Source organism: Camelus ferus, chromosome 5 (assembly GCF_009834535.1).
Source record: "Camelus ferus isolate YT-003-E chromosome 5, BCGSAC_Cfer_1.0, whole genome shotgun sequence".
In the NCBI taxonomy this organism is placed as follows: Eukaryota; Metazoa; Chordata; class Mammalia; order Artiodactyla; family Camelidae; genus Camelus; species Camelus ferus.
The window spans coordinates 78,545,602-78,570,478 of NC_045700.1; the positions used below are offsets into that span (position 1 = coordinate 78,545,602).

Here is a 24,877-nt window from a genome sequence, read left to right on the forward strand (position 1 = left end):
ACAAAATAAAAAAAACCCATAATGGCCATTGGAAAAATTATTCTCTTCCCCTCTTAAGCCATTATGCTTTGTGCTTTGGCTGCTGAGCAGTGGGTATACAAACATGCCCACCTGCGTGCGTGAAGGAGCTGAGTGGGTGGATTTGGGAGAGAACAAAGGAGAGGGGAGATAGTAGGGGCCGGTCACTGAGTGAGTGTGTGGGAGGAGGCTGGGCCCATGAGTCAGCAAGGAGTAGGAGGTCAGGTATGTGTGGGTGATGAGTGGGTGAGCAGAGAAAACAGTACAAAGCCAGTTTGCAAATGTGAATGTCTTAAGAAAATATCCATACGATGGTCCAAAAGAGCATTAGAAAACAATTCATTAGCAATTCTGATTTTAAAAAGCAAAGCAGTGCTGACAATGCCATCTTACAGATGGTCATTTGGAATTTTTAAGTTTATGTTGTTCAGAATTATATATGGGTTATTTAGCCTGATCATTGGTGGTAAACCTGCCAATGTCATTGAAGGAGAATGTTTCAGCTTATTTGTAGTGTTAGCAGTGACCTCAGAGTTGCTTCCATAAACAAGAGTGGCCCAAGCAGAGCAGAGGAACAAGAGTAAGACTCATGGTGTAGGTGAGCTTGAATTTTCCATCCAAAATGAGCTTAAAACCCTAGGAAGAAAGGGGTACTTTTCTTTCCCTAGCTGTTAGGCAAAGGCAACTTCTATATTAAGGTTCTTTTGTAAATATACATGGGATTATTTTAAAAATATACACTAAAGTCTGAAACTGAAGCTTAGGCTCATAACATTAGGGTGAAGAGGAGTCATAGAGATCATCTTGATGAACAACCACTTTTATAGAATGGATTACAGACTCAGAGAGCTGAAAAGGACTTGGCCAAGGAATAGGGAGGGGGGAGAGGGGTCTATAAAATTTGATGAATCAATCAACCAGTCAATCAGCAAATTCGGATTGGATACTAGGACACTGGCCCCCGCCCACAGCAGCCTCCTGGAGTCAATGTAAAGTGGGAAACTCAGAGGCAGAAGCTGGGGAGTGTTTGTGGCTCCACGGAGAGATAAGAGGCAAGAGGTGAGGTGCGTGGACTGGCAGGGCTGGATGCAGACCAGAGAGAGCCCCGCGGTGGTGCTTCAGTGTACATCTCTGGGCAGCTGGAGGGGAGGAGGGGACGGGAGACACCCAGTCCATTCTGTAACCAGACGAGCTTCCTGGCTGGCAAGTGGCCTTACCAGGCCAGAGCTTAGCTGACGAGTCCGTGTCCCATTTCTACTGGTCTTAGCCTGTGTTTTTTCTTTGAGTTAATTCAGATCTGCTAGGCTTGTTTCTTAAACTTCCCAAAGACAGAAAGGGCTGTTTGGATTTTCTCTTTTCAGTCAGCTCAGAGAATCCCAAACCAAAGATTTCTTGTCTTTCTCTTCTCTTTTACTGAAAATCCTTTAATTACCATTTTAAAATCAGCTTCTCATGCAAAAGTTTTCTAGTCAAGAGCAAGATGAAACAGCTGGGCAGCAGTAAGTTCACAGTAAAATAAAAACTAAGACCCTCTTATTTAAAAAAAATTAAGTTAGTCTTCAAGACTCTCTCCTAGGGGGCTACTAAAATGAACAATCTATCCACAAAACAACTAAGTAACTGAACTCATTATATTATGTGAATAGGAGTGATACAATTTGTAATGCTAGTATTTTGGCATTTATTTTGTAGAATATACAAATGGCTGTATTTGATTTAAGAAAAAAATATATGGTGACATGGACTGTTAACCTAAAACACAGACTGCTAACTAGAGAAATAACTATTTCTCTAGGAAAAATAGATTTATTTGAGATGAACAAAGAATTGCAATTCAGAGTCTGCAACCATGGTGAGCCATGTCCAAGTGCCCCACAAAAATGGAGAGGAGAGCTCTTTTATGGAGGGGAAAGAAGTTGGGGGGCACTATAGTAAACAAAGAGTCCGTGGCATTTCATTGGCCAAGCTGTGACCGTCTCTCACTGGCTGGGCTCTTACCAGGAAAGAGGGAGTCTTTCTTCTTCTGTTGGACTCTGCTGTCATCATAGGGCATCAGAGCTCCCCCTTCTGGTCTCCTGACTATTTAATTGAGGTTTCTGTTTATTTTTTACAGGGCTGAATTTTAATCTCTTTCCCCCAAATGTATATGTTGAAGTTCTAAACCCTCAAAATGTGACTGTATTTGGAGGTAGGGCCTTTGAAGAGGTGACTAAGTGAAAATGAGTTCTTATGGGTCGGCCCTAAGTCAATCTGACTGGTCTCCTTAGAAGAAGAGATTAGGACACAGACACACACCGAAGGAAGCTCATGTGAAATTGGCCTTCTACAGGCCAAGGAGAGAGGCCTCAGAAGAAACCAATTCTGTTGACATCCTGATCTTAAATTTGCAGCCTCCAGAACTGTGAGAAAATCCATTTCTGTTGTTTGAGCCTCCTGTCTGGCGCTTTGTTACAGCAGCCTTCGCGAACTCATACATATGGTCTGCGTTATGTGCTACATTTTGCCCTCAAGTGTTTCCTATCTGAGGGAGGGTTAAGGTTCAAGACAGAGATTACCCTCTCCCACTTCCTGAGTCAAGGATGATGATTGGAGAAGGTTCTGTTTGAAATAAATTATCCCAAGAGTGAAGTGGGCAGGCTGCAAGAAGATGGATGGTACTGAGGGGAGCAGAGAGAATCTGGACCCAGGGAAATGGTGTGCGGGCTCCCAGGGAAATGGTGGTAATGGGGTCTGAGAAACTCCTCTCCTTTTCCTTCTCAGTAACATCTCCTAACCCTCCAGGAAGAAGCATTAAAATGTTTCTTAATGAGTACAGCTCTGTTCCATTTGAAATATGAATGAAGCACATAAATTCTGTCCTTACCTGAGGTGCAGTCCATTAGAGATTGCACAACCAATTCAGTGGATTGCGTTAACTTTTTCTAGATGAAATAGATTGGAAATGGAATGGAAAATATAAGGGTAGGCAAAGTTTCATCAAATTTTTATTTCTTATATACTTATATACAATCACATATATATACATACGCATAGATAATGTATAATCTGCATACGAATTGCCATGTAAAATGTATTTCTTACTACAGATGACAATCAAAGAAGTTCAAAGCCATTCCTCTAAGCCACAAAACTGATCAGGTCACTTTCTTTCTTGAAATGTTTTATTGGCTCCTCAGTGTCTACAGAATAAAATTCAAAAATTTAGCAAAACCTTCAAACTCCCTAGATAGAGCCACAGCCTACTTCTCTGCACTTCGTATACTTTCAAACTGAGGAGCACTTTAGGAGGACATAGCAATATGCCAGGAGGTACCAAAAGCCACTGGAGGAAGAGTCTAGGTCTCCCTATAACAGCAATTTCACTTACTGGCACGTATGGAAAATACTCTCCTTGTATTCAAATGGCACATATATATTGCAAAGTAGAATTTAAAAGTTACATGGGTTGGGAGTGGGGGTATAGCTCATTGGTAGAGCACATGCTCAAGGTCCTGGATTCAATCCCCAGTGCCTCTGTTAAGGAGGTGGGGGTGGAATTGTTTAAAAGTTGCATGAATTTGAAGGTAAAATATTAGAATGCAATGAAAGGTTCCCTGGAGGTGAGGCAGGAGTCTCCTCTCTGCTGCTCAGAGTACTGGAGAGTAAACACTGGAGAAGCAGTGCCACAAGCACCAGAAATGCTCTGACACTGTCCTTTCACATCTACCATGAAGAGGAACTACTCATGTCCAGCATCTTGCAGATACAGTGATGCCACATGGAGCCATTCCAAGTGCTGCAGGTCACACAAAGCGCACCACTGAAGCTGACCTTCACTGGCAGGAACAAACAAACCACAGGAGCAAAAGTCCAAAAACCCAGGTTCAAATGCTCCTCTGTCTCTTACAGGCTCTCCGGTGCTAGACAAAGCCAGACCAGACTGTGAAGGAGATCTGCCTGCAGCACCTGTCACCCCATGGGTCCTCCGGAGATATATGGATGATGACTGATAGAGCTGGCCAGGCAGGTTTCACCTCCTCCCACGTGCTGCGCAGGGATCTCTCCAAAGCTGAGCCCTCGGTGGAAGAGCAAACCCTTTACAGACAGAGGTGGTAAGAGCCCTCTCTGCTAATGTCTTAAAGTCGTTTAAGTGTTCTAAGCTCAACTTCATCAACTCAAAATAACCATACCTCTTTTAGATGGTTATTTTGAGGATGAAATGAGGTAACATATGTGAAAACACTGTGTCAACACACCTCTTATACAACGAGAACTATCATTTTTATAATAGCTTGTAACCTGTCTTGTGCCAAAGGTTTTATAAAGCTTTTTGGACTTTCGGTTTTTGGACTTTTGCCCCTGTGGTTTGCTTTTTCCTGCCAGTGAAGGTCAGCTTTCAGCAGTGCGCTTTGTGTGACCTGCAGCACTTGGAGTGGTTCCATGTGGCATCGCTGTATCGGCAAGATGCTGGACATAAGTAGTTCTGCTTCATGGTAGGTGTGAAACGGAGCACCTATTTTTTTAAACTGGTTCAGGGACACAGAAATTTCCTCTCTTTAGTTATACCAGAAGTAGACCAAAATATATGCTGCTCTGAAGCTCTCAGAGGATTTTATAACATTGAGAATATATTTCCTAAACCCTGCTAAAGTTATCATAAGTTGTCAGTGGTTAGGAAGTTATTATCAATGTACCATTTCCAATTTTTGTGAAAATGTGCATTCTACCTAAATAAGAGAATATTTTAAATATACTTGGTGGGTTCTGGGAAGATGACTATAGCAGCAATATAATTTTGAATCCAAATCTTAATAGAAAAACATACAGAAAAACTTAGCAGAATCAAAATTGCATGGACAACATTTACACTGACACTAGGCTACAAGGCATCCACACAAACTTCAAAATACGTGTGCGTGAGGACGACCCACTAGCAGCCTGAATTGTATTAGCGTCTGAGCAGGAAAAGCAGAGAGAAGGGGTGAAGCCTGACAGACTTTGACAGACTTGGGAAAAGGAGAAGCCCCAAAGAGCAAGGACTGTTTACTGGAAAGCATGTGGGCAGGTTTTGCCCAATCCAGGAGGTAGTGAGTGCAAGGGCTCTGCACAGAGAGTGAAGGCCCTGTGAACTCTCTCTAGAGACTGACCTGCCAGAGCTTCCTTCTGGGATGGAGCATCACACTGAAGAGAGATGCTGAGAATGGAATCAAAACTGAGCTGGACAGAGACAGCAGAACAGCAGACAGGGGAGGCCCAGATAAACACGGGGAGGAGCAAACCGAACCAGGACATCTCAGAAAGCCAGCTGACCCTTCCTGACACTACTTAAACACAACAGAAGAGGGAGTTTGTCAAGCTAGAAAAGCTACTCAAAGCCACGTCTCCTACTAAACGTCCTGGAAAGCCATTTTCACATAAAGTGAGAAGCAGAAGAGTAGTGAAGTCAAATGCCTTGCAAAGTTGTTTCTAAGAAAAACAATGAGCAAAATAATCTCCCTGAACCAGAAAGATATGCTCACAAAACAAATCAAAACTATAACCTTCTATCTCAAAAGTAGCTAAAATACATTAAGAAAGTGATACAAGACATGAAATGAAAACATTATTAAAACTCTACCACTGAGGTGGCTAAACCTAGGAGACAGTTAGAAAAAAAAATTCAGAAATGACACTAAACTTGTAGGAAGAAATAAAATTTTAAAAGGAGAAACTTTTTTAAATAAAAAATAAAGGAGATAAATATTTGACAGAAAGTGACAAATATTAAAGATGGACAAAGAAGATTCAACCTCAAATAATTGGAATCTGAAGAAGTGCAAAACAAGGGGCTAAAACAAATACTAAAAATTATACTTAAAGAGAAATTTTCTTAAATGAAAGACAATATGAAACTTCATATTGAAAAAGCACGCTATGTAGCTGAGAATGTTGGTGCAGAATTAATCAACACCAAGACATATTTCTAGCAAAATGAATGAACTTGAGAGAAAAAAAAATATTCCATTGAGAACCCAGTCAACACCAGCAATTGACTTATAGGGGGAAAAATCAGATTACCATTGGGGGTTCTTTGACAACTATACTTTATGCCAGAAGAAAATGGCATAACATACTTAAGAGATGCAAGGTATAGACTTATTTTGTATTGCTTTCTAAACCTTTTATTTTATGATAGCTGTAAGGATGAAAAGTAATAAAAACCTATTTAACATAAAGGATACCTATTTACAACAAAGAAAGAATTTCAAGATTCTCATGTGTCTATTGTTCAAGATTGACAAAGTATTAAAAAGAATGTATAACATTTCCAGTGATTATTACATCTGGCAAAGAACAGAAAGAGAGAAAATGAGAAAAAGGCGATAGAGGACCAGGTGTGATGGTGAAATGAAAGGCAGGAAGAGTAACCTCTTAATCCTAAAACAATCCAAGCAATACTAGTGGGTTTAGGTGAGCTGATTTCTCTAAAGTGGGTTTAGAATTTACACAGAGGAATAAATCTTTATAAAGCCCCAGTCACTTGGAAGGTCTGGCCCTTTGAAACTTAGAGCCTAAAAATTTCCTTGGCCTGTTTTAGCCTTGTTTTAATTATTTCAGAGAGAAGGTAAGAGCCTTAAATATTTAGATGGATTATTTTAAGCATGGTTGTTAGGCAAATTATCTTTAAATGAACAACAACAAAAAAAGGAGTGCCATCAGAATACTACTGCCAAGCCACATGAACACGCATTTCCCAGGACACACCTGCAGTGTAGTGAGGACCAACAAATTCTAACCTGCAGAACGCATGCCTGAAAAAGGAGTCGGCTTCCTCCCTCTTTCCTTCTATTTGCTCCAGTGTCTTAATGGCTTATCCCGCCCATCATTTCAAGTGGCAAGTGACCCAGTTAACTGAACTATCTCACATTAGACCATACAGATTAGTAATTGCTCATTCTACCCTGTCTCTCCTTTTTTTCCCCCCTGCTTTCTTCATTATTTACCATTCCTATTATCTTCTTATTTTCCCCATTATAACTCATACTCCTTTGTTTAATTTATTCTCTTTCATTATCCTAATAGAAAAGATTTGCTATTTTGGAAATTGGATGCTTTAGAATAAGGATGTTATGTAAGTCTACTAAACAAGATCAATAAAAGGAAAAACATATGACTGCGTCCACTGAAAAAATAAGCACAACCTGAAAGTTGAGAGTTAGGTTTTATTCGGCGGGCTTTCTGAGGACTCGAACCCAGAGGCAGCCTCTCAGATGGCCCTAAGGGACTGCTTCCAAGAGGCAGGGGAGGAGCCAGGATATATAGGAGTTTTGCCACAAAGACCAGGTAGTTGGAACATCAAAAGATTACTGTTAATGAAAGAAAACCAGATATTTCACGTTAAGGAATTTAATGCTTTTCTATGTATGGAAAGGTGCAAAAGTCCGGACTCACTGAAATCATTCCCTTGAGACGCACCTAGCTGTCTTTGGCCAGTATCCTGTTCTTCGACATCCTGAGTTCCCTCAGGCGGCCCTGTTGCGGGTGGCAACAGAGGCTGAGCTGCCTGCCTGTCTGCATCCTGAGTTCCTCTGCTCACCGTTGGGGCGGCAGTAGTGGCTGATGACTTGATGGCCACAGCATCCTTTGTTTACTGATATGACTGGCAATATTTTTCAGTCACAGTTGGTGTAGAAGCATACTCCCATTTTGAGTCAATGTGTAAATTTCAAAAAAGAAAACACATTTTTATCAAAGTTGAGAATGATGAATAAAACTCATTTATTAAGTCAGCATAAAATTTCAGATTACCATTTTTAGACACTCATGAGGGCTTTTGGAAGCTGTCAAAAATATCACCATAATGATTTTTTTCCCTGTCTATTGCTCTTCCAGTTTTTGTCTTCTATGAAACCACCGCCCACCATTGAGGCTGAAAATGCCAGACATTCACTCCACCCAGTTTAATAAGGGCATGGGCTAGTCACTTGCTGACGGGACTGACAAGGGAGCCAGCTCAAAGGGTGAAGGTGAGAGCTTCTAAGAAAGGCTTTACTTCCTTCTTCAAGAGATGAAAGGAGAGATAATTCTGCCTTTGGTTACAGTTGCATGAGGACCAGTATCAGCAGCCCTGGCAGCCTTTTTCAATTATGAGGAGAAAAGCTTGAGGACAAAGTCCACCAAGCTGAGAGCAGTGGAATAGAAAGCTGAAAACAGCCTGAGACCTCGGTAGCACGCTGAAGCTGCTGAAGCAACCTGCCCTGGGACTTATTTCCATGTGACATAATAAGTGTCTTCATTGTTTAAGACACTGTTAGTTGGAAATTCTATTACTTGTAGTTGGAAATATCCTAACTAATGCATACTCTGATAATATAGGTAGACGTCTGGATCCAGTCAGTAAGGACAGGGTATAAATCAAAGCAAACAAATGTAATTGAGTTGGGGGGAAATTACTGAAATGTCCAAAATAATTATTATTCTTTTTCATTGAGTTTTGCAGACTTTGCTTAATGCAAGCAAAAATTATATCTAATTTCAAGCAGATAGACTTTATAGGCAAGATATGGTTAACATTAGCAAACCTTAGAAGGATATTATTGAATTATTTATATTTTCCACTTTTCATAACCTCTGTTGAAACATGACTAATCTAGAAATTATGATTTTGTTATTAGAAACAGCTCAGAACAGATAGACTCTCTTGTGTCAATTTTCTTAAAAAAAAATAAGGTATTATTTTTAAAAAAGAAAACATTATAAATTTCTACCCAACAGTTAGTTGCTTACAAACTTTCTTTTCACTCCCATGATTACAAGAACATCCTGGAAAAATAAGACAGTCAAAAATCTGTATAACCATTCCATAATACACTTGGGTCTAGCCAGGTGTCAGATACAAAGAGATTTTGTGATTCAGCTATACTGGAAATAGAGGCTGTTGAGACCTGACTTAGAGCGTGGCGAGGAAGAGAAAAATATACGAGCAGAACAACAAAATCTTACACTGTGTTATATTTATCTCCATCTCCCAGCCCCTATGTACCCTTTTTTAAAAGAATTTTGAGTTCTTTCCAAAAACACATGAAAGACTATAGACTGAGGAATTTTTCTGGATATACTATGACCCTGGGAACATTTTGAAGTACCTGATTGGAAACTGAAAGCAAGACGATAAAATCTCTGTTTTAACTGAACTGAAAGCTCCCAAATTACATATAAATCTTTCACATTGTCAATAAATGACTAATAAAGGCAATTAAAGAACTTAACTGAAAGGATACCTGCCGTTTATAGCTTTCCCTGAAAGAAAAAAATGCTTTCAAATATAATTACCTCACTATAAACTGTTTTCATAGAAATTACTCCAGTGCGGCAGGGTGCTGGTGGTGGGGGAACCTAGATTGTAAGAATGGCCAGTTAAGAAAGGTGCTTCCTGAGGGTGAGTTGGCAGAAAACAAAACTTTGGCAAAGATTCTTTAGGAATCAAGTCAAGTGGAGTGGCGGGATTGGAGGGTGTCCAGGGAAGAGATGATCTAGGATCCCAATGCTGGGAAAATACATTTATATACAATCTTAAACTTACTGCAGTTTAAACCCATTTCCTTTTTGTTTTTTTCTTTGAAAACATAACAAATAACTGGTGACTAGTTTTCTGTATCCTAGTTCCTTAAATCAACCCTTAGAAAGCTGCAACATTTCAGCCTTCTTTTTCTCAGATTAACTGAGAACATCCATCTTTTCCCATGGATACTATTTTCCAGCCATCATCAACTAATTGTCAGTCATTTTTTAATATTTTTTTCCCACCACTTTTACAGTATGGTCACAAGACTATTTGCCTCAGAATCATAAATGTAGTTTCCCAGGTAATACAGTGGACCTACTGAATAAGAATCTTTGGAGATGGGACGCCTATCTACAGCAGAATTTGAGAACCACTGCTTTGAAGAATTCCACATCTTTCAATTTGAATGGAAAGATACGGATTGAATTTGACCAATTATCTTTTACCAAGGTCTTTAGCAATTTAGATTAGAGAACATATGATTTATTTCTTAATAAATTATATTTATTCTAATCCCTCCCAATCTCACTTATTCATACTGAAAGGCTATCTTTTAGTTTTGACAGGTATTATTAAAATTACTGAAGCAGTATTTGGCAAGTCAATTTTGAAGTATTTCCTGAATGAAATATGTTAAGAAAAACATGATCTAACAAGTCAATGTCTATTTTTATTCTTTGCCTTTATGGAGAAGTCTTGAACAGCCTGGTTTTTTTTTTTTTTCCCTCTTGATATGAAACATTCTAAAAATGGGAATTTTTTAAAGGAAGAAATGATGACATTTAGCCTCTGTAATCTTTATGGCATCGGTGGGTATCATTGCAGCCTTTCTAAATCTTTCTTTAGAAAAGAACCCAAAGTAGAACTTTGCCTATTTTCTTCTAATTCATTTAATTAAATGTTCTACCTACCTAGAAGCCAAGTGTAAGCTCCTAAATAATTTCTGACATGAGCTAAATTTTACTTCTGATTCATAATGACAGATTATAATCCTATGACAGTTACAGAAAATTAATTAGTTATGAAGAGCAAGAACTCTAGAAATAAAAATGCAGAGGCTGAAAATTGAATTGTAATTTTTTTCACACCATGTGGAACTAGTCAAGTGAAATGAAAGAACTTGGGTCACTAAAATAATATTAAAGAAGCTCTTGACTATACCATTGGTTTATTAAAATAAGTATATATCACATTCTAGCAGTATGAATTACATATAATGCACACAATATTGTAGCTGTGATTACAAACTTGCCCAAAATGCTACTTACTGTCAAGCATGAAACTTGTAAAACTCAAAGATTAGTCCTAATACTTTTGAGTCACTTTAGGTACATATTGAGAAGACGTATTTTGGGCTCTACCCCAGATGGACTGAATCAGTCTCTGGAGGGAAAGTACTGGGAATCTGCATTCACAGCGCTAAACATTTCCAAATTACCAACATCGCTACCATTCTGGCAGGAGTGCCAGCTTCTTCCATATCTGTGGTACCCAGATCCCCCAGTCAGCAGTGCTTCATTCTGTCTTAGAGAAAGACATGTGGTGCTTACCAGAAATCCACAGCTAAAAATCCGCAGGCAATACAGTTGGGCAACTTCTTAAAGAGGCAATGAACTTTGTCCTTTTTCAAACATCTCATTTGGTCTAGAAATGTATGGGCTGGTGTTAAAATCCAGTTTCAATTAATTGTCTTACATCACCTGGGCAAGTTTAATGGTGACCCCAACTACAGCTTTCTCACTTCACTGATCCATTGATGGGCAAATGCTTTCTCTATTTTCTAACAGAAAGATAGAAAACTGGTCTACATAATACCGCAGGAGGTTTTTGAATAGAAAATTCTTCAGGTGTCCTGTTTATATGGGATTTGGTTTTCATTAGGTTTGTTTAATGAATATAGTTCATCTCCTAGAAAGAGGCACACAAATGCTGGTGAATTTAAGAACAAAAGACTGCACTAATCACAGATTTTATTCCCGTTTGCTTCTCATGAGAAGGAAGCAATATTCCATGATGTCAAAGGCTGCCTACCACAAATTTCTTTACTGCAGGAATTTTAAAATATTTAATGAGCTATTCATAAATAATGAACATCTAAGGGAGATAATGTAGTAAGCTGTATTTTCCAAACTATTTGATCTTGAAGTCCTTCCATCTGCCAATTTTTCTCTGGGGCTAGTGTTCTATGGACTTGCTGCTGAAGGTGTGGTCCTCGCACTACCAGGGAGTTTGTTAGAAATACAGAATCTCAGGGCCAACCCCACACCCACTGAATTACTGGTAATATTCCTTGTTTTGTAGTATACTTTGTCTGATATTAATTTAGCCATTCAACTTTCTTCTGATTGGTGTTTGTATGGCATTATCTTTTCCCATCCTTTACTTTCGAACTGATTTATCTTTATACTTAAGGTGTATTCCTAGTAAATAAACTTTTGCTTATTTATTCAATCTGACAATATCTGCCTTTTAATTTGGGCATTGAGACCATTTGTATTTAATATAATTATTAATGTGGTTGGATTTAGATTTGACGTTTTTTAAGTTGTTTTCTATTTGCCAATTTGTTCTTCATCCTTTTTTCCCCTGTATTCTTGCCTTCTTTTGGATTATTTTATTATTCCCTTCTATCTCCACTATTGGCTTATTAGTTATACCTCTTATTAAAAGATTTTAGTGATTGCTGTAATGTTTACATATACATCTGTAATTTATAACAGTCTAACTTCAAGTACCATTATATCACTTTATGTATAGTGAAAGAACTTTTTGAGAGTATGCTTCCATTTCTTTCTTTTCATTATTTGTGGTACTGTTGTCTTTCATTTTAATTCTACGGATAAGACCCACAGTGCACTGCAACATTTTTGCTTTAGACAAATTATCTTTTAGAGTGATTAAAATAATAAAACTTTTATATTTACTTTCATTTTTATAATTTATAGAGCTATTTATTTCTTTGTGTAGATCCAAATGCTGAAGAACTCCTTAATATTTCTTGTAGTGAAAGTCTGCTGGAAATGAAAAAAAAAAGCTTCATTTGCCTTCCATTTTTTTGAAAGATATTGTAAATGGGTATTGAATTCTGGATTACTATTTTTTTTTTCTTCCACCACTTCAAAGATGTCACTCCATTATCTTCTGGCTTACATGGTTTCTGACAAGAAGTGTGATGTAAATTTTATCTCTCTGTTTGCAGTGTTTCATTTTTCTCTGGCTGTCTTCAAGATTTTCTGTTTCTCTTCAGTTTTCATTAATTTAGGAACATTCTCAGCTTTATGTCTTAACTATTTCCCCTGCTTCATCCTTCCTCTCCCTTCTGGGACTCCAATTATGTCGGTTAAACCACTTGATACTGGCTCACAGATCTTGGATGACCTGCTATCTATCTACCTATCTATCTATCTATCTACCTATCTATCTATCTATCATCTATCTATCATCTATCTATCTATTTGTTCTTTCCTTGTGTTTCTGTATGGGTAGATAATTTCTATTTACCCATATTCAAGTTCACTAGTAATTCTTTCTTTCCTCAGCTACTTCCAGGCTTCTGATAAGCCCACTGAAGAAATTCTTCAATTCTAGTAATGTGCTTTTAGTTTCTAGCACTTCCATTTGACATTTTTAATTGTTTACATCTCTTTGCTGAAACTTCCTATATGTTCTCACATGTCCATCTTTCCACTAGATCCTTTATTAATTGTAGTCCAACATGTGGGTCATTTTTGAATCTGATTCTGTTGATTTCTTTAGCTTTTTGATAATGGATTTTCCCCCCTGCTTGTTTGGGTGTCTGATAATTTTTGATCGAATGGATATTATGAAAAAACAGTAAAGACTAAGGAAAGTAATAGTTATACCCAGAAATGGGCATGCAAATCCTGCCTTTATCTGTGGTGTGTCTTGAGGAGAGAGGGTTTCCCAGCAGCTGCCAACCTCTACTTTGTGTCATGTCAAGACACTGAACCTGAGTGTTTCCTGCTGCTCCCCCGGGGGTGAGAGTTTGTGCTTCTATCTCTCCACTAGAAGCAGGGGTCTTTGCCATGGCTCTGTTGGGGGTGGTATTTTCTGCCCCTCCCTGTGGCTTAAGGTTTTCATATGAAAGGAAAGTTTGGGGAGTTTAGGTGGGATTTTATGATTGTCACCCAATGACAAAACTGTCACTTTCTACGATTCTGTTATCTCTGAAAGAATATTTATTGCTATCCTGTAGAGAGGAATGTAGTGTTTTGATTTAGGTTCTGTACTAAAAAGCTAAAGATATTTATTAAGGATATGCTACATGAAGAGCACTTTAAATATTAATTTAATACACTGCTTCCTGTTCTTTTATTTCTCTACCCGATACAGCTGTAGGAAAACACACTTGTTATTCAAGAATATACCTGTTTCTTTTAGGCACGTTTCATAGTGCCATTCAAAATTAAACAAGATCAAAATGAGTATGATTAAGGAAAAAACCGTTATGCAAGAGGCAAGTGCAAACCTCACACTGAGTTCAGAGGCTCTGCTGTTTCTCTGGAGATAGTCTGCAGGGTCAGACAAGGTGGGAGTTCGAGTAATAACAGTTTCTTTTCAAAACTCACCCCCCTCAAGATTCCCTTGCAGAGAGATTTCTGAACTCGAGTCCTTTACAAGGAGATTTCTGAACTTTCTAAAAGCCATATATGGGTGTGTACATGGCACCAGGGGTTTGAAAGCAATTGGTTAAACTTTACTTTGAAGCCAGGACAAGTCTAGTGAGTTCTACTCAGACCTTTGGGGAAAATGAGGCTAATCTATTTTTAGAGGATGATTTCTGTCACAATTCGGTTCTCTGAAGTACCTTAGCAGAAACCCAAAATTAGAAAAGAGGAAATGATCTTTTGTTCTAGGGAATGTTTAGTATAAAATACCAAATCACATTAATGAGTTTCCAGGGCCTGAGAAGGGTTTGCACTTAAAAAAAAAAAAAAAAAGTACAGTATAATAGTATTTAAGACTACAAGTTCTATATCAATTATCAATATTAAAGCCACTCAAGATATTTTTCCAGTTTTATTGATATGATTGACATATAACATTGCGTCAGGGTATAGTATAATGATTTGATAAACGTATAAATTGCAAATATAAGTTTATTTAACATCCATTTCCTCAGCTTTTTTTTTATAAGAACTTTTAAGACCTACTCTTACCAACTCTCAAATATACCTTACAGTATTAACTTTAGTCACCATTACATCCCAAGAACTTAAGTTGTCTGTTGCATCTTTTGACCATTTTCACCCAATTCACTCACTCCGCACAGGTTCCCAAACCAACCACCAATTAGTTCTCTGTATTTAAAAAAAAAGCTGATTTTAAGGGATATGTTATATTTGTGAGAAAACGTTTTATATCCTCTTTATACTGAAATGTGAAAAGTTACTTCAGCAATGAAACTGCCAATTTGTGATTGCTTGTTACAGACAAAAAGGAAAATGAAAAACAAAAAGGAAAATTAAAGACACGGGCTTCTTATAAAAAGGGGGGTTGCTGAAGAGCCTGCGCCTTCCTGGGGTGTCACTCCCGGGAACTCTGAGGACTGAGCCCTAAAACCCCGCCTGTCGAGGCTCACGGAAGTTCTAGGCACAATTCACGGGGAGGGGCCTCCTCCCCAGACCCTCGCCCGGGCCGCGGAGGCTGGTGGGAGGGGCCCCCGGCCTCCAGGGTAAGGCGGGGCGGGGCCCGGACGGGGCGGCGCGGAGGCGGCGGCGGCTGCGGCCCGACTCTTCCTTCTAGGGGGAGGCAGGCCGTCCGCCTCGACGGCGCGCAGGCCTCACCGCCCCCCCGGCCTCGTCTGGGCCCCGCGCCGCTTCTGCTCCTCTTGGCTGAGCGCGACCCCCTAGGGCTCGGGCCGCTGCGGGGCCGCCCGGAGCTGACTCCCTGGCGGGATGCGGCCGTGCTGGCTGCTGCTCTGGCTGCCGCCCCTGGCCGCGCCGCCCGCGGGCGCCGTGCGCTGGGAGGAGGAGGCGGCGGCGGCCGCGTTGTCAGGTAACCGCGGGCACGGGCGGCGGGCGCGCGCACGCTCCCCTTCCCCCTCCTTCCCGCTCGGCTCTCCCGACTACCCGGCGGCGGACCGCGCCCTCCCTGCCCGCGCGCCAGGGCCCCGGGCACGGGCGGCGCTTCCCTGCCCAGCGTAGGGCTCCCCCGCAGGCGCGGCCTGCACGCGGGCCAGGCCCAACTTCCCTTCCCGCCGGCTTGGGCTTTCCTGGTCCCTGTGCTGGCGCTTAGACACAAGGATTTCAGGACTAGAAGCAATGGCAAAGTTCTCTCTGGGCCAGTGCCGTCGTTTTACAAAAGCACCGGAAGATAGTCACTGCTACTGATGACCCTAGTCTCCGGACTTTCAAGACAGGGCGTTTGTATACATCAGCTTAGGCTGAAAACCTTATTAGCTCTCGATCTAGCTGTAACTTTGCAGTAAAGACTAGAGAAGGTAAGAGCTTTGGCTCTAGAATTCCACTGAAATTCCCCTGCCCTGACTAGCTCTGTGACCTTGAGTGAGTCGTGTTACTGGTCACGCATAAAACACAGGTGATACTATTTCACAGGATTATTGTGATGTTTAATGTGTGCAGAGTGCCTGGTAGTAGGAATCAAAGGGCAGGTGCTCATAGTGTTGTTAGGGGCTGTCTGTGGAGTGCTCTCAAGATCCTGACACAGCAGGGCAAGTCAGGAGTTCGGACTCCAGAACTGCTACTAATTTGCTATGAGTTTAACATTTCTATTTCATTTCCCCCCCTGTGAAATCCTTTAAATGATTTCCTGGAATCACTGTACACTAACTTCTGTTCATCTCATTGCCCGCCTTTGGTTGCAAGGGAGGCAACCAAGTGTGGTCTTTTAGCTGGGCACAGCTGCTCTCCAGTAGAATCAGGATTCTTTGTCTAAGGATGAAGGCAATTATCAGATTCAGCTGGAGATGCCAACTCATGGGAATCTTGCAATGAGGTATGCTTTGGGAGACTATTCAATACCAGTTTTCATTGAACAGACATTTCTTGTGTTTAGTATGTGCTGGGCAGTGTTAAAAGTGCTTTAATCTGCATTGCCTTATTTAATACCCATAGTAGCCCTTCGGGGTAGGTACCATTTATATACCCATTCTACAGATACAGAAACAAAGGCTTGGTAGTAAGAAATGTAACCAGCATACACTGTTGAAAAAATAAGTCACAGGTATGTCTAAGAAGGAGGGTTTCTGAGCATGGCAACAGCCAGAAAATTTTAAGTAGCCCTGGACCAACATCCAGCACCTTGATTTCTAGATCAGTCATTACATTCAGCCACCCACTTGTAGAATTACCTTGGTCCAGCACATAAATCTTTATGGGCCATAGTTTTCTCCTCAGTAAAATGAAGATGTTCTATAGCTGAATGATCTCCAATATTTTCCTCACCTTTTATTTACCTTAGTGAACCCAATGTTTTTCAGGGTTCTATGTTGCTGCATTTGGTGTTAACACTGTCAACGTCTATATTTTGTTAATCAAATCATATATAAATGCTTCTGTTCTGCCTGATGCAGGATACCCACTGAGTTAATAAGATTCTAGCCCAGAGCCAAGAAAAATGGCAGCTTCTGTAGCCTTATAGCAACACTTGCCGTTCCAGATGGGCTTTACAACTCAAGCATCCAGGATCCAGGATCCTGGAGTGTGCCCATGACACCTCTGGTGTTGGAACCTCTGGACTAGACTAAGTCTGAGAGCCATTGCTGCCCTAAAAGTCTGCAGTTTTATGAGGAACCCTGAGATCAAACAGCTGGTATTTCCTTTTATTAAAAAAGGGGCCCTAACTATAATATGAGAGACTTGGATTAGATTATACTTCCTGTTCTAAAATTCTGTCTTGAGCACACATACCCTTGCATGGAATGGAGAACAGCCAGACTGAGGCCAGCTTTCTGTCACTGTATCTGGAGGAAGGTCAGAGGCAGTTGACACAGGAGTGGCGAGTAGTTGTCTGGCTGAGAGGAAGAGAAACTTCAAGCCAAGAGACATCCATAGTTTGCAACCAGTGAGTGAAGTCCCTAGAATCCATGTGTTGTCCTGAGATGAAGTTCAGGTCATAGCAGTGAATTCCCAGGACTGAACTACAGCAATCAGCCATTCGAAACCACAGCTTTCTGATTCATCTGTGGAGAAGCAAATCAATTCTTGAAGTTAAAATCAGACCCGTATGTGCGTCAGCAGGTGGTATTTTCAGTTTCATTCTCTATGCACGTTCTTGGAGAAATGAAAACCAAGATTGAAATTCAAGCCAGGTTAAAAAAAACAACTGGGGTTAGTAGAGAAGTTACTTTTGTAACATGCTAACTGCTTTGAAAATGAATTTATGAAATAATACCAAGAAAAATCCTTCCTCCCTTTGAACTCTCAGGAGTTAAGATTTGTTGCTTTTTGTATTCTCTCCCTCCCCTTGTCTCAAAACGAAAGCAGTTGTATAGGCCAAATGGAGAAAATGGCAGTCCAATTTAATAAGTGATTTTATTATTCTGTTATAATTTCATCTGAAGATTTTTTTTTTCACCATAAGGGCCATGTAAGGTTAAGTTTTCAGAAGGACCATTGCTGAAATATTTTTATGTTGGAGACTGTTTAAGATCTGCTAAGATTTGAAGAATGTCTGTGCTTTTTATTTTTAGTATATTCTGTAAGTAGGTTTAAGTACTACCTGCCCTTTTCTGAAGTTTTGACTGAATATTTTTACCTTCTGTATGACTAAACTATCACTTAAATATATCCTTATACATTTAGGAAAACTAATAAATGACAAAGGTCGTACAAAGGAGTAACTTTGGATTTAATTTATTAGTCAAATCAGGTGATATGCAGCTGTCCCTTTTTTATATATAAGATACCTAGTCCTAACATTAGATTACTGAGTATTTTCAAATTGGTATTTAAAGTGAACTGAGGGATCTCAGTGGTTATGGGAGCCCTGGATTCGAATCGTTTGGTAATGGAAATAATTGTGCTTTGTCTTAGCAGTTTGGGCACAACTGTTTAAAAGCATATTGTTCTCCAGAAGTCAGGTTTATTGAAAGGTTCAGGAGAGCCTGCCAAGGACTGCAGAGTGAAGGAGGGCCTTGCTCCGTCCCTGGCCTTGCTGGGTGGCTGCAGTAAGGTGGGCGCTCAGGGTTGGTCCCTCATTTACTCCTAAGTGCTTGGGAAATGAGGCAGAGAGCCCACGCTTGCAGCCCATGCTCCTGATCTGAATCCGGTTTGAGGAAGCGCATACCTAGGTTATGGGGGCGCCCTCTGGGGAGGAGACGTATTTCAGCTCCAGAGGGGAGCAGTGGCTTTCCCTGGCAGGTAGGGTTCTCTTCTGACCAAATGAATGGTTATTGTGACATTTTTATGAATCCCTAGAAATTCCCTTTCATTTTCTGGATGGCATTGTAAAGGGTTATTGTTGATATTGTGATATATTTGAATTTGCCCACATTTGCCACTAGGAAGTTCCATCCTAACTGAATGAACAAGCAAAGACTGAGGTCACATGAGTAAATGACACCTGCAGACGTGCTGACAGCTTCACGGCCTTCAGTGTCAGGACTTGAACATGTGGTAGAAGTTCAGCTAAGCAGGCTACCTTTTCTATTTCCCACCCTCAGGAGAAGATAGAGGAAATGGAAACTGAACAATGAAATGTCTCTAGACGAAGACTGCTGAAGGGAGGAGACGTCTGGGAAGGACATAACCTTTATAAACAATCTAAGATTAAGAGCTTTGTAGGCTGTAGGCAGTAGGCTGCCCACGGTAGCAGTCTTGACTGTCACAAGTTGCTGTCTTATGCTAGTCCAATGAGCCCATGGCTTAAGATTCACATGAACTCACTTGGAGCTAGGGTTGTGGTTTCTTGTGGCCGTGAGTGTCTGGTTCCAAAGGTAATTAGGGATTCTTGTGTGGGTTGATTGAAATGCATTCACTTCAGGAGTGAGATGATGACTATGGGCAGCCAGGGGACACCAGGAAGTGCTGACTCTTGTCTATAGAATCTCATGTATTGTGTGAATTCAGCATCAAGTTCACCTCAGGGGCCAGAGGCCACCCTGCAGAATTCCATGGGGGACCCTGTTTGCAACATGCTTTTCGGTAGTGTTCCTGTAGGTGTCAGTAGTCAAGGCAGCCTATCTCCTCTGTCTGTACTTTCCTTAAATCTGGCTGAAGACCAAGGAGAAATCAGAGCAAGTTTTTTTCTTCTAACTGGGAGGTCCCTTACGCAGAATACCCTGATGTACCGCGTACCAGCAAAATAAAAACGAGCTGACTGCCACCTCTTGCTTCCCCCTGCCTTCCTCTGGTGAGGAGAAAGCAGTGGGCCTTTAGTGCAGGGGATATTGAGGGTTTCAGCTCTCGACCTGCCAGTTAAGGATACACTGAGAACGTTGGAGGAGGGTAAAGGGGAGGTGCAGCCTGCAGGTTCTGTCAGTGGGATGGCAATCGCAGAGGCTGGACGGGGATCCCGCATCAGGCTGCTTCAAGGGGAGGGCCAGAGCGCACCTCCTCTTCTGGTGTTGTCTGGCACTGGCCAGGCCCTTACAAAGATTGGCCAGGCTTTCACTGGCTCAACCCTGCATGCCCAAATAACCCACCCTTGCTTTCAAATTACAACACGCACACGCACACGCACACGCACACGCGCACACACACACACACACACACACAAAACAAAGATTTAAATGCTGGAGATATGGTAATGAATATGCTGTGTCCCTAACTTCTTGGATAGACAGAGTATAAACTAAAACACAGGTAGGTAATATGAAGAGAAAACAAAGCAGAATCAGAAGGAAGCCAGTGAAAGGGGTTGGACTGGGCCATTTTAGACAGTGGGGTCAGGAAAGGCCTCCCCGAGAAAGTGACGTTTGTGCAGACATACATATTGGAAGCAGCAAGATCTGAGGAAAACGAGTTGCAGGTGGAGGAAAGCAGGAACGTGTGAGGTGGGGTGGCTCTGCACCCTGAGGACAGGAGGGTTGCCTTGGCCAGAGAACCCAGGTGGGTGGGCAAGTGGAGGAGGGCAGGTCAGAGGAACCCAGGTCCGGGGAAGGGAGGCTGGGTTTTATGATGGGTCTGATGAAAAGTCATTGGAGGGTTCTGAGCAGGTAAGTGATGTGCCCTCCTGGGTGTTTTTAAAAGATCTACATGTGCTGGTTAGGGAACAGGTTGTGGGGGAGAATCACAGGGACGATTCTGGAAGCAGGGAGACCAGCTGGAAGTCTGCTACAGTAATCCAAGTGCAGGAAGGAAGCCTGTGGCCAGGAAAGCAGAGAAACATTTCCTCCTAAACTGAAACTTTTGCACTTTACCTATATTGCATCATCTTGCTCTTATCTTAAGAGTTACAGGTATCAGATGATTTAGGAGGCTGTCTTAGGACTGAATGGGGAAACAACTCATTTTAAGGTAGCATTTGTTTGCAAAGCTGAGGCCCCGGAGAAGGTGTTTCTCTGGCCACAGCAACCCTTCTGTCCTCAGGGTGCAGAGCCATCCTCGCCTCACGCTTTTCTGCTTTCCTCCACCTGCAGCTTGCTTTCCCCAGATCTCGGCAGAGCTTGCTGCTTCTAATAATGTGTTTGCTCAAATGTCACCTTCTCGGGGAGGCCTTCAGACCACTAATGAGGGTAGCTAACTGTTCTTATGGGCACTGATTCAGCCCTTGAAGTAGTGGCTCCCACTAGGAGAGGGGTCGCAGGAAGGGGCCCCTAGCAGCGAGCGCACGTGTGGTGTTAGGAATAACCCTAAAGAAAGAACAGGCTGAAGTTAAGGTTCTGGTAATGGTCTGGGCTGCAGGGTTCTGCAAACCTTATACCCCACGCTCTTCACTTGTCCCGTTGGAGTGTGCGTCCTTCGCAGGGATAGGCGGGGACCCCCAGCACAACGTCCTCAACTCTAGCCACCCAGTTTCACCCTGCTCCTGTGCAGAGAGCGTGGGGGAGGCTATGGGAGGCAGAACATGGGATACCGGGAGGTGAGTCTGGAGCCCTCCTAATGCCACCTCTGCTGCTCACTATCTGGGGGCTCTTCATGTGTGTAGTGTGTTCTCACCGCAGTTGCTCAGGCTCTTCCAGGATCCACACTGGCCTCCCTTGACACTCATCTTTTGTACGGCTAGCTGCAGCCCCTTGATGTCCCAGGAGTGCCGTCTCCCTCGTGCAGCCCATGGCTGGGGGCATTTGCATCTCAGATATACCCAAGAAGGCAGCCCAGCATCCGTTGCTTTCTGTGTTGGTTAACGCTGTTCTGCTTTTCGCTCTTGTGTGTAGACAGACCATGCAGGAATGCACTTTTGATTTTTGTATCCTGTGTTCAACAGAGAGCCTCTAGAGCTTCTGTCTTATGCCTTTTTAAGACCAGCCTCTTAACCTGAATTCTTGTATATGCACCCCAGACTCTCAAACTCTGCAAATTTGTTGGTATATTTTAAAACATATGCATTTCCTCACAATATTGAGTAAAGATTAAATGAGTCATAGCGTCACAGTGGGCGATGCTGGATACTTGTGTAACTTCCCTGCTTTGTGCAGCCGCCCAAGAACCCTGACTTCTACGCAGTTGTATTTTAGGAGGTTTGGGCATTCACAGTGTCTGTCTTCACTTCTCTCTAGCTTAAGCATGGAAACAGCTAGGGATGTTAGCCAGGACCAGGACCTATCTGGGCTTATGCAATGTTATTCCCTAAATGGATATAATTGTTAACTAACTAGTTATTAGTGGTTACCCAATCCCTCCCCAACTTTGGTGTAGCAGGTTGTTCTAACTTCATTTCTGATTTTTCCGGAGAAACAGCTGACCACACTCTCCTTAGAGGAATCTGGTTGAGCATAAGGCCCATTTCTCTGTGTGCCCATAAACATTCCCTGTTCCTGTTTCATATTTGGCAGACGTAGTGATGACACCCTCTCCTAGATCCAGAAGAATATATGACTTTTATCTCACTTTATTTTAAATTCAAATAAAGCAGAATAAAATAAACTCCATTACTTCATAATGTTCTCATGGCACTTACTACATTTTCCGTCTGTAATGCAGCACCTGTCTTCTCTTTTTCTCTCTCTGTTATATTGTGTTGTGTTATATTATGTATTACATATTTTTTTATATATTACATAGAACACACACGTATGTACGTACTACATCTGTTTCCAGCCGAACTTGTCCTGTGCTGCAGACCTAGCCATCTTCCCCTGGTCCCACCAACCAAAACCCAGTGTGTCCAGAATTGAAATCACCCCCATTTCCCTGCACATGCATACTTCTCCAGTATTGCTCATCTGGGAAAAGGGCCTCACCATCTCCCCACTCACCAGAGCCTTCACACCATCTTCTTGCGCTCCTCTCTCATGAATCCAGTCTTGAGTGTCGGCTATACTTCCTAAGTGCTCTTTAATCTGTTCTCCCTCCTACTTAGTTCATTCCTTGCTTAGGTTGCTTCGGGAGCCTTCTTCACGGCTCTTCTGCTTGCAGTCTTCCCTGCTAATATTTCACGTGGCTCATAGAATGCTCTTCCTGAGACATGACTGTGTTCCTGTCGCTTCCTGATTGAGCTGGCTCTCATAGAATGCTCTTCCTGAGACATGACTGTGTTCCTGTCGCTTCCTGATTGAGCTGGCTATTCTTTGTTCCTGATGAGCCATTCTCTGCCCTTCTCTCCCCTGCTCAGCTCCAGGAAGCTGACCTCTGTGGGCATCTTTGCCCTCTGGCTTCCCTTAGGGTTTGGCCCGTGAGAGGCACTGATCGGGGCAGGAGAGAGCTTCTGCTGGAGCCTGGCAGGATTGCATTCCCTTAGACTCCTGTCTTGCCACCTCCAGTAGCTCCACTAACAAGGGGTCCTCCCCTTGCCATTTCAGGCTTAGGGGTGTGGAAGGCTTTCTGCTGCATTGTCGTTAATGCCTTAACCTGCCCACATCTTCCCTGGACTCTTTGCAGTTAAATCCCTTTGAGAAGATGTGCTGTATTTATACAATGGAATACTATTCAGCCATAAAAACCGACAACATAACGCCATTTGCAGCAACATGGATGTTCCTGGAGAATGTCATTCTAAGTGAAGTAAGCCAGAAAGAGAAAGAAAAATACCATATGAGATCGCTCATATGTGGAATCTAAAAAAACAAAACATAAATACAAAACAGAAACAGACTCAGAGACATAGAATACAAACTTGTGGTTGCCAAGGGGGCGGGGGGTGGGAAGGACAGACTGGGATTTCAAAAACAAGATTATACTGTATAGCACAGGGAAATAGATACAAGATCTTGTGGTAGCTCACAGAGAAAAAAAAATGACAATAAGTATATATATGTTCATGTATAACTGAAAAATTGTGTCTACACTGGAATTTGACACAACGTTGTAAAATGACAGTAACTAAATAAAAAAATGTTTAAAAAAATGAAAATGAAAAATAAACCCCTCTGAGTGTCAGCAGTTTCCTTCTGAGCCTTTAGACTTACCTGTAATCCTTCAGTGCTCTGCTTTCAGCATGAAGTTCTTCACGCTCCTTAGTGTAGTAGTAACCTCTCTAGCTGCACGTGTTGCAGTGTCCTCGTGTATTCCCTACACTCCATCCTCATAAATGGCTGATCCACTTCCACGAGTTCCCTCATCTCCCAAGTTCTGTACGCACTTGCCACCCCTACCCCCTGACTCTGTCTCAGTGCCCCTGACTATCCTTCAGTGCATCACTCGTGTTTCCTGTTTCCTGGGAGCTGCCCTCAGTTCTTGCCTCTGCTCCAGGACTGAAGTGCCTGTGCTCTGTGCTCCTACAGCTCCTCCATACATCCTAAGAGTATTGATACTGGGCTGTAGTTTTTTTGTCTGTCTCCTGCTAGGTTGGAAAGACTGAAGAGCTATAATTACTATGCAGAAGAATTTTACTGGTCATAGAATGTAAGAACAGCTATCATTATCCCTGTGAACAAAGGAGAAAGAAGATAAGATTCTGAGCAATTACATATTAGGAAATATATTCCCTTTTTCATTTTTCAGTTCCAAGGTGTAAAGCTTTGAAGGAAAAGGATTTAATTAAAACTTTTGAGTCAAACTGTTACTGCTACAATCAAAATTCCCAAATGAAATGGAAGTATATATGGTCAACTGTGCAGGTAAGAGCCTATGTTTAAATTATGTCTTGAGAACAGAGAGTTAAGATGTACTATTTCAAGAGCAGAAAGCAGCTTTTGTTTGATAAGAGCTATGCGTCAGTGTGGAGGCTGACCGGGCAATCACACACAGAGGTTCAGGGGGAGGGCTGGGTGGGAGGGACTTTAACTCTCCACACGCTTCATAAGCCCTTCTC

The 24,877-nt window shown here is 41.8% G+C and overlaps 1 protein-coding gene across 11 annotated transcripts in view; it reads left to right on the top strand.

The window, feature by feature from the left end:
* The window catches only part of NEMP2 (nuclear envelope integral membrane protein 2), a 299,564-nt gene that overhangs the window by 242,774 nt on the left and 31,913 nt on the right, over positions 1-24,877 (top strand). For 7 of the 11 annotated variants that reach the window (XM_032480175.1, XM_032480176.1, XM_032480177.1 and 4 more), the window contains 3 exons: positions 3,907-4,109; positions 7,870-8,003; positions 24,568-24,683. In XM_032480175.1, coding sequence (XP_032336066.1) covers positions 24,651-24,683 — 33 coding nt within the window. In that variant the 5' untranslated portion in view covers positions 3,907-4,109; positions 7,870-8,003; positions 24,568-24,650. Of the gene's footprint in view, positions 1-3,906; positions 4,110-4,380; positions 4,491-7,869; positions 8,004-14,671; positions 15,560-24,567; positions 24,684-24,877 lie in introns of those variants that run through there. The other 4 variants (XM_032480174.1, XM_032480181.1, XR_004320087.1 and 1 more) reach the window with 4 other exon arrangements.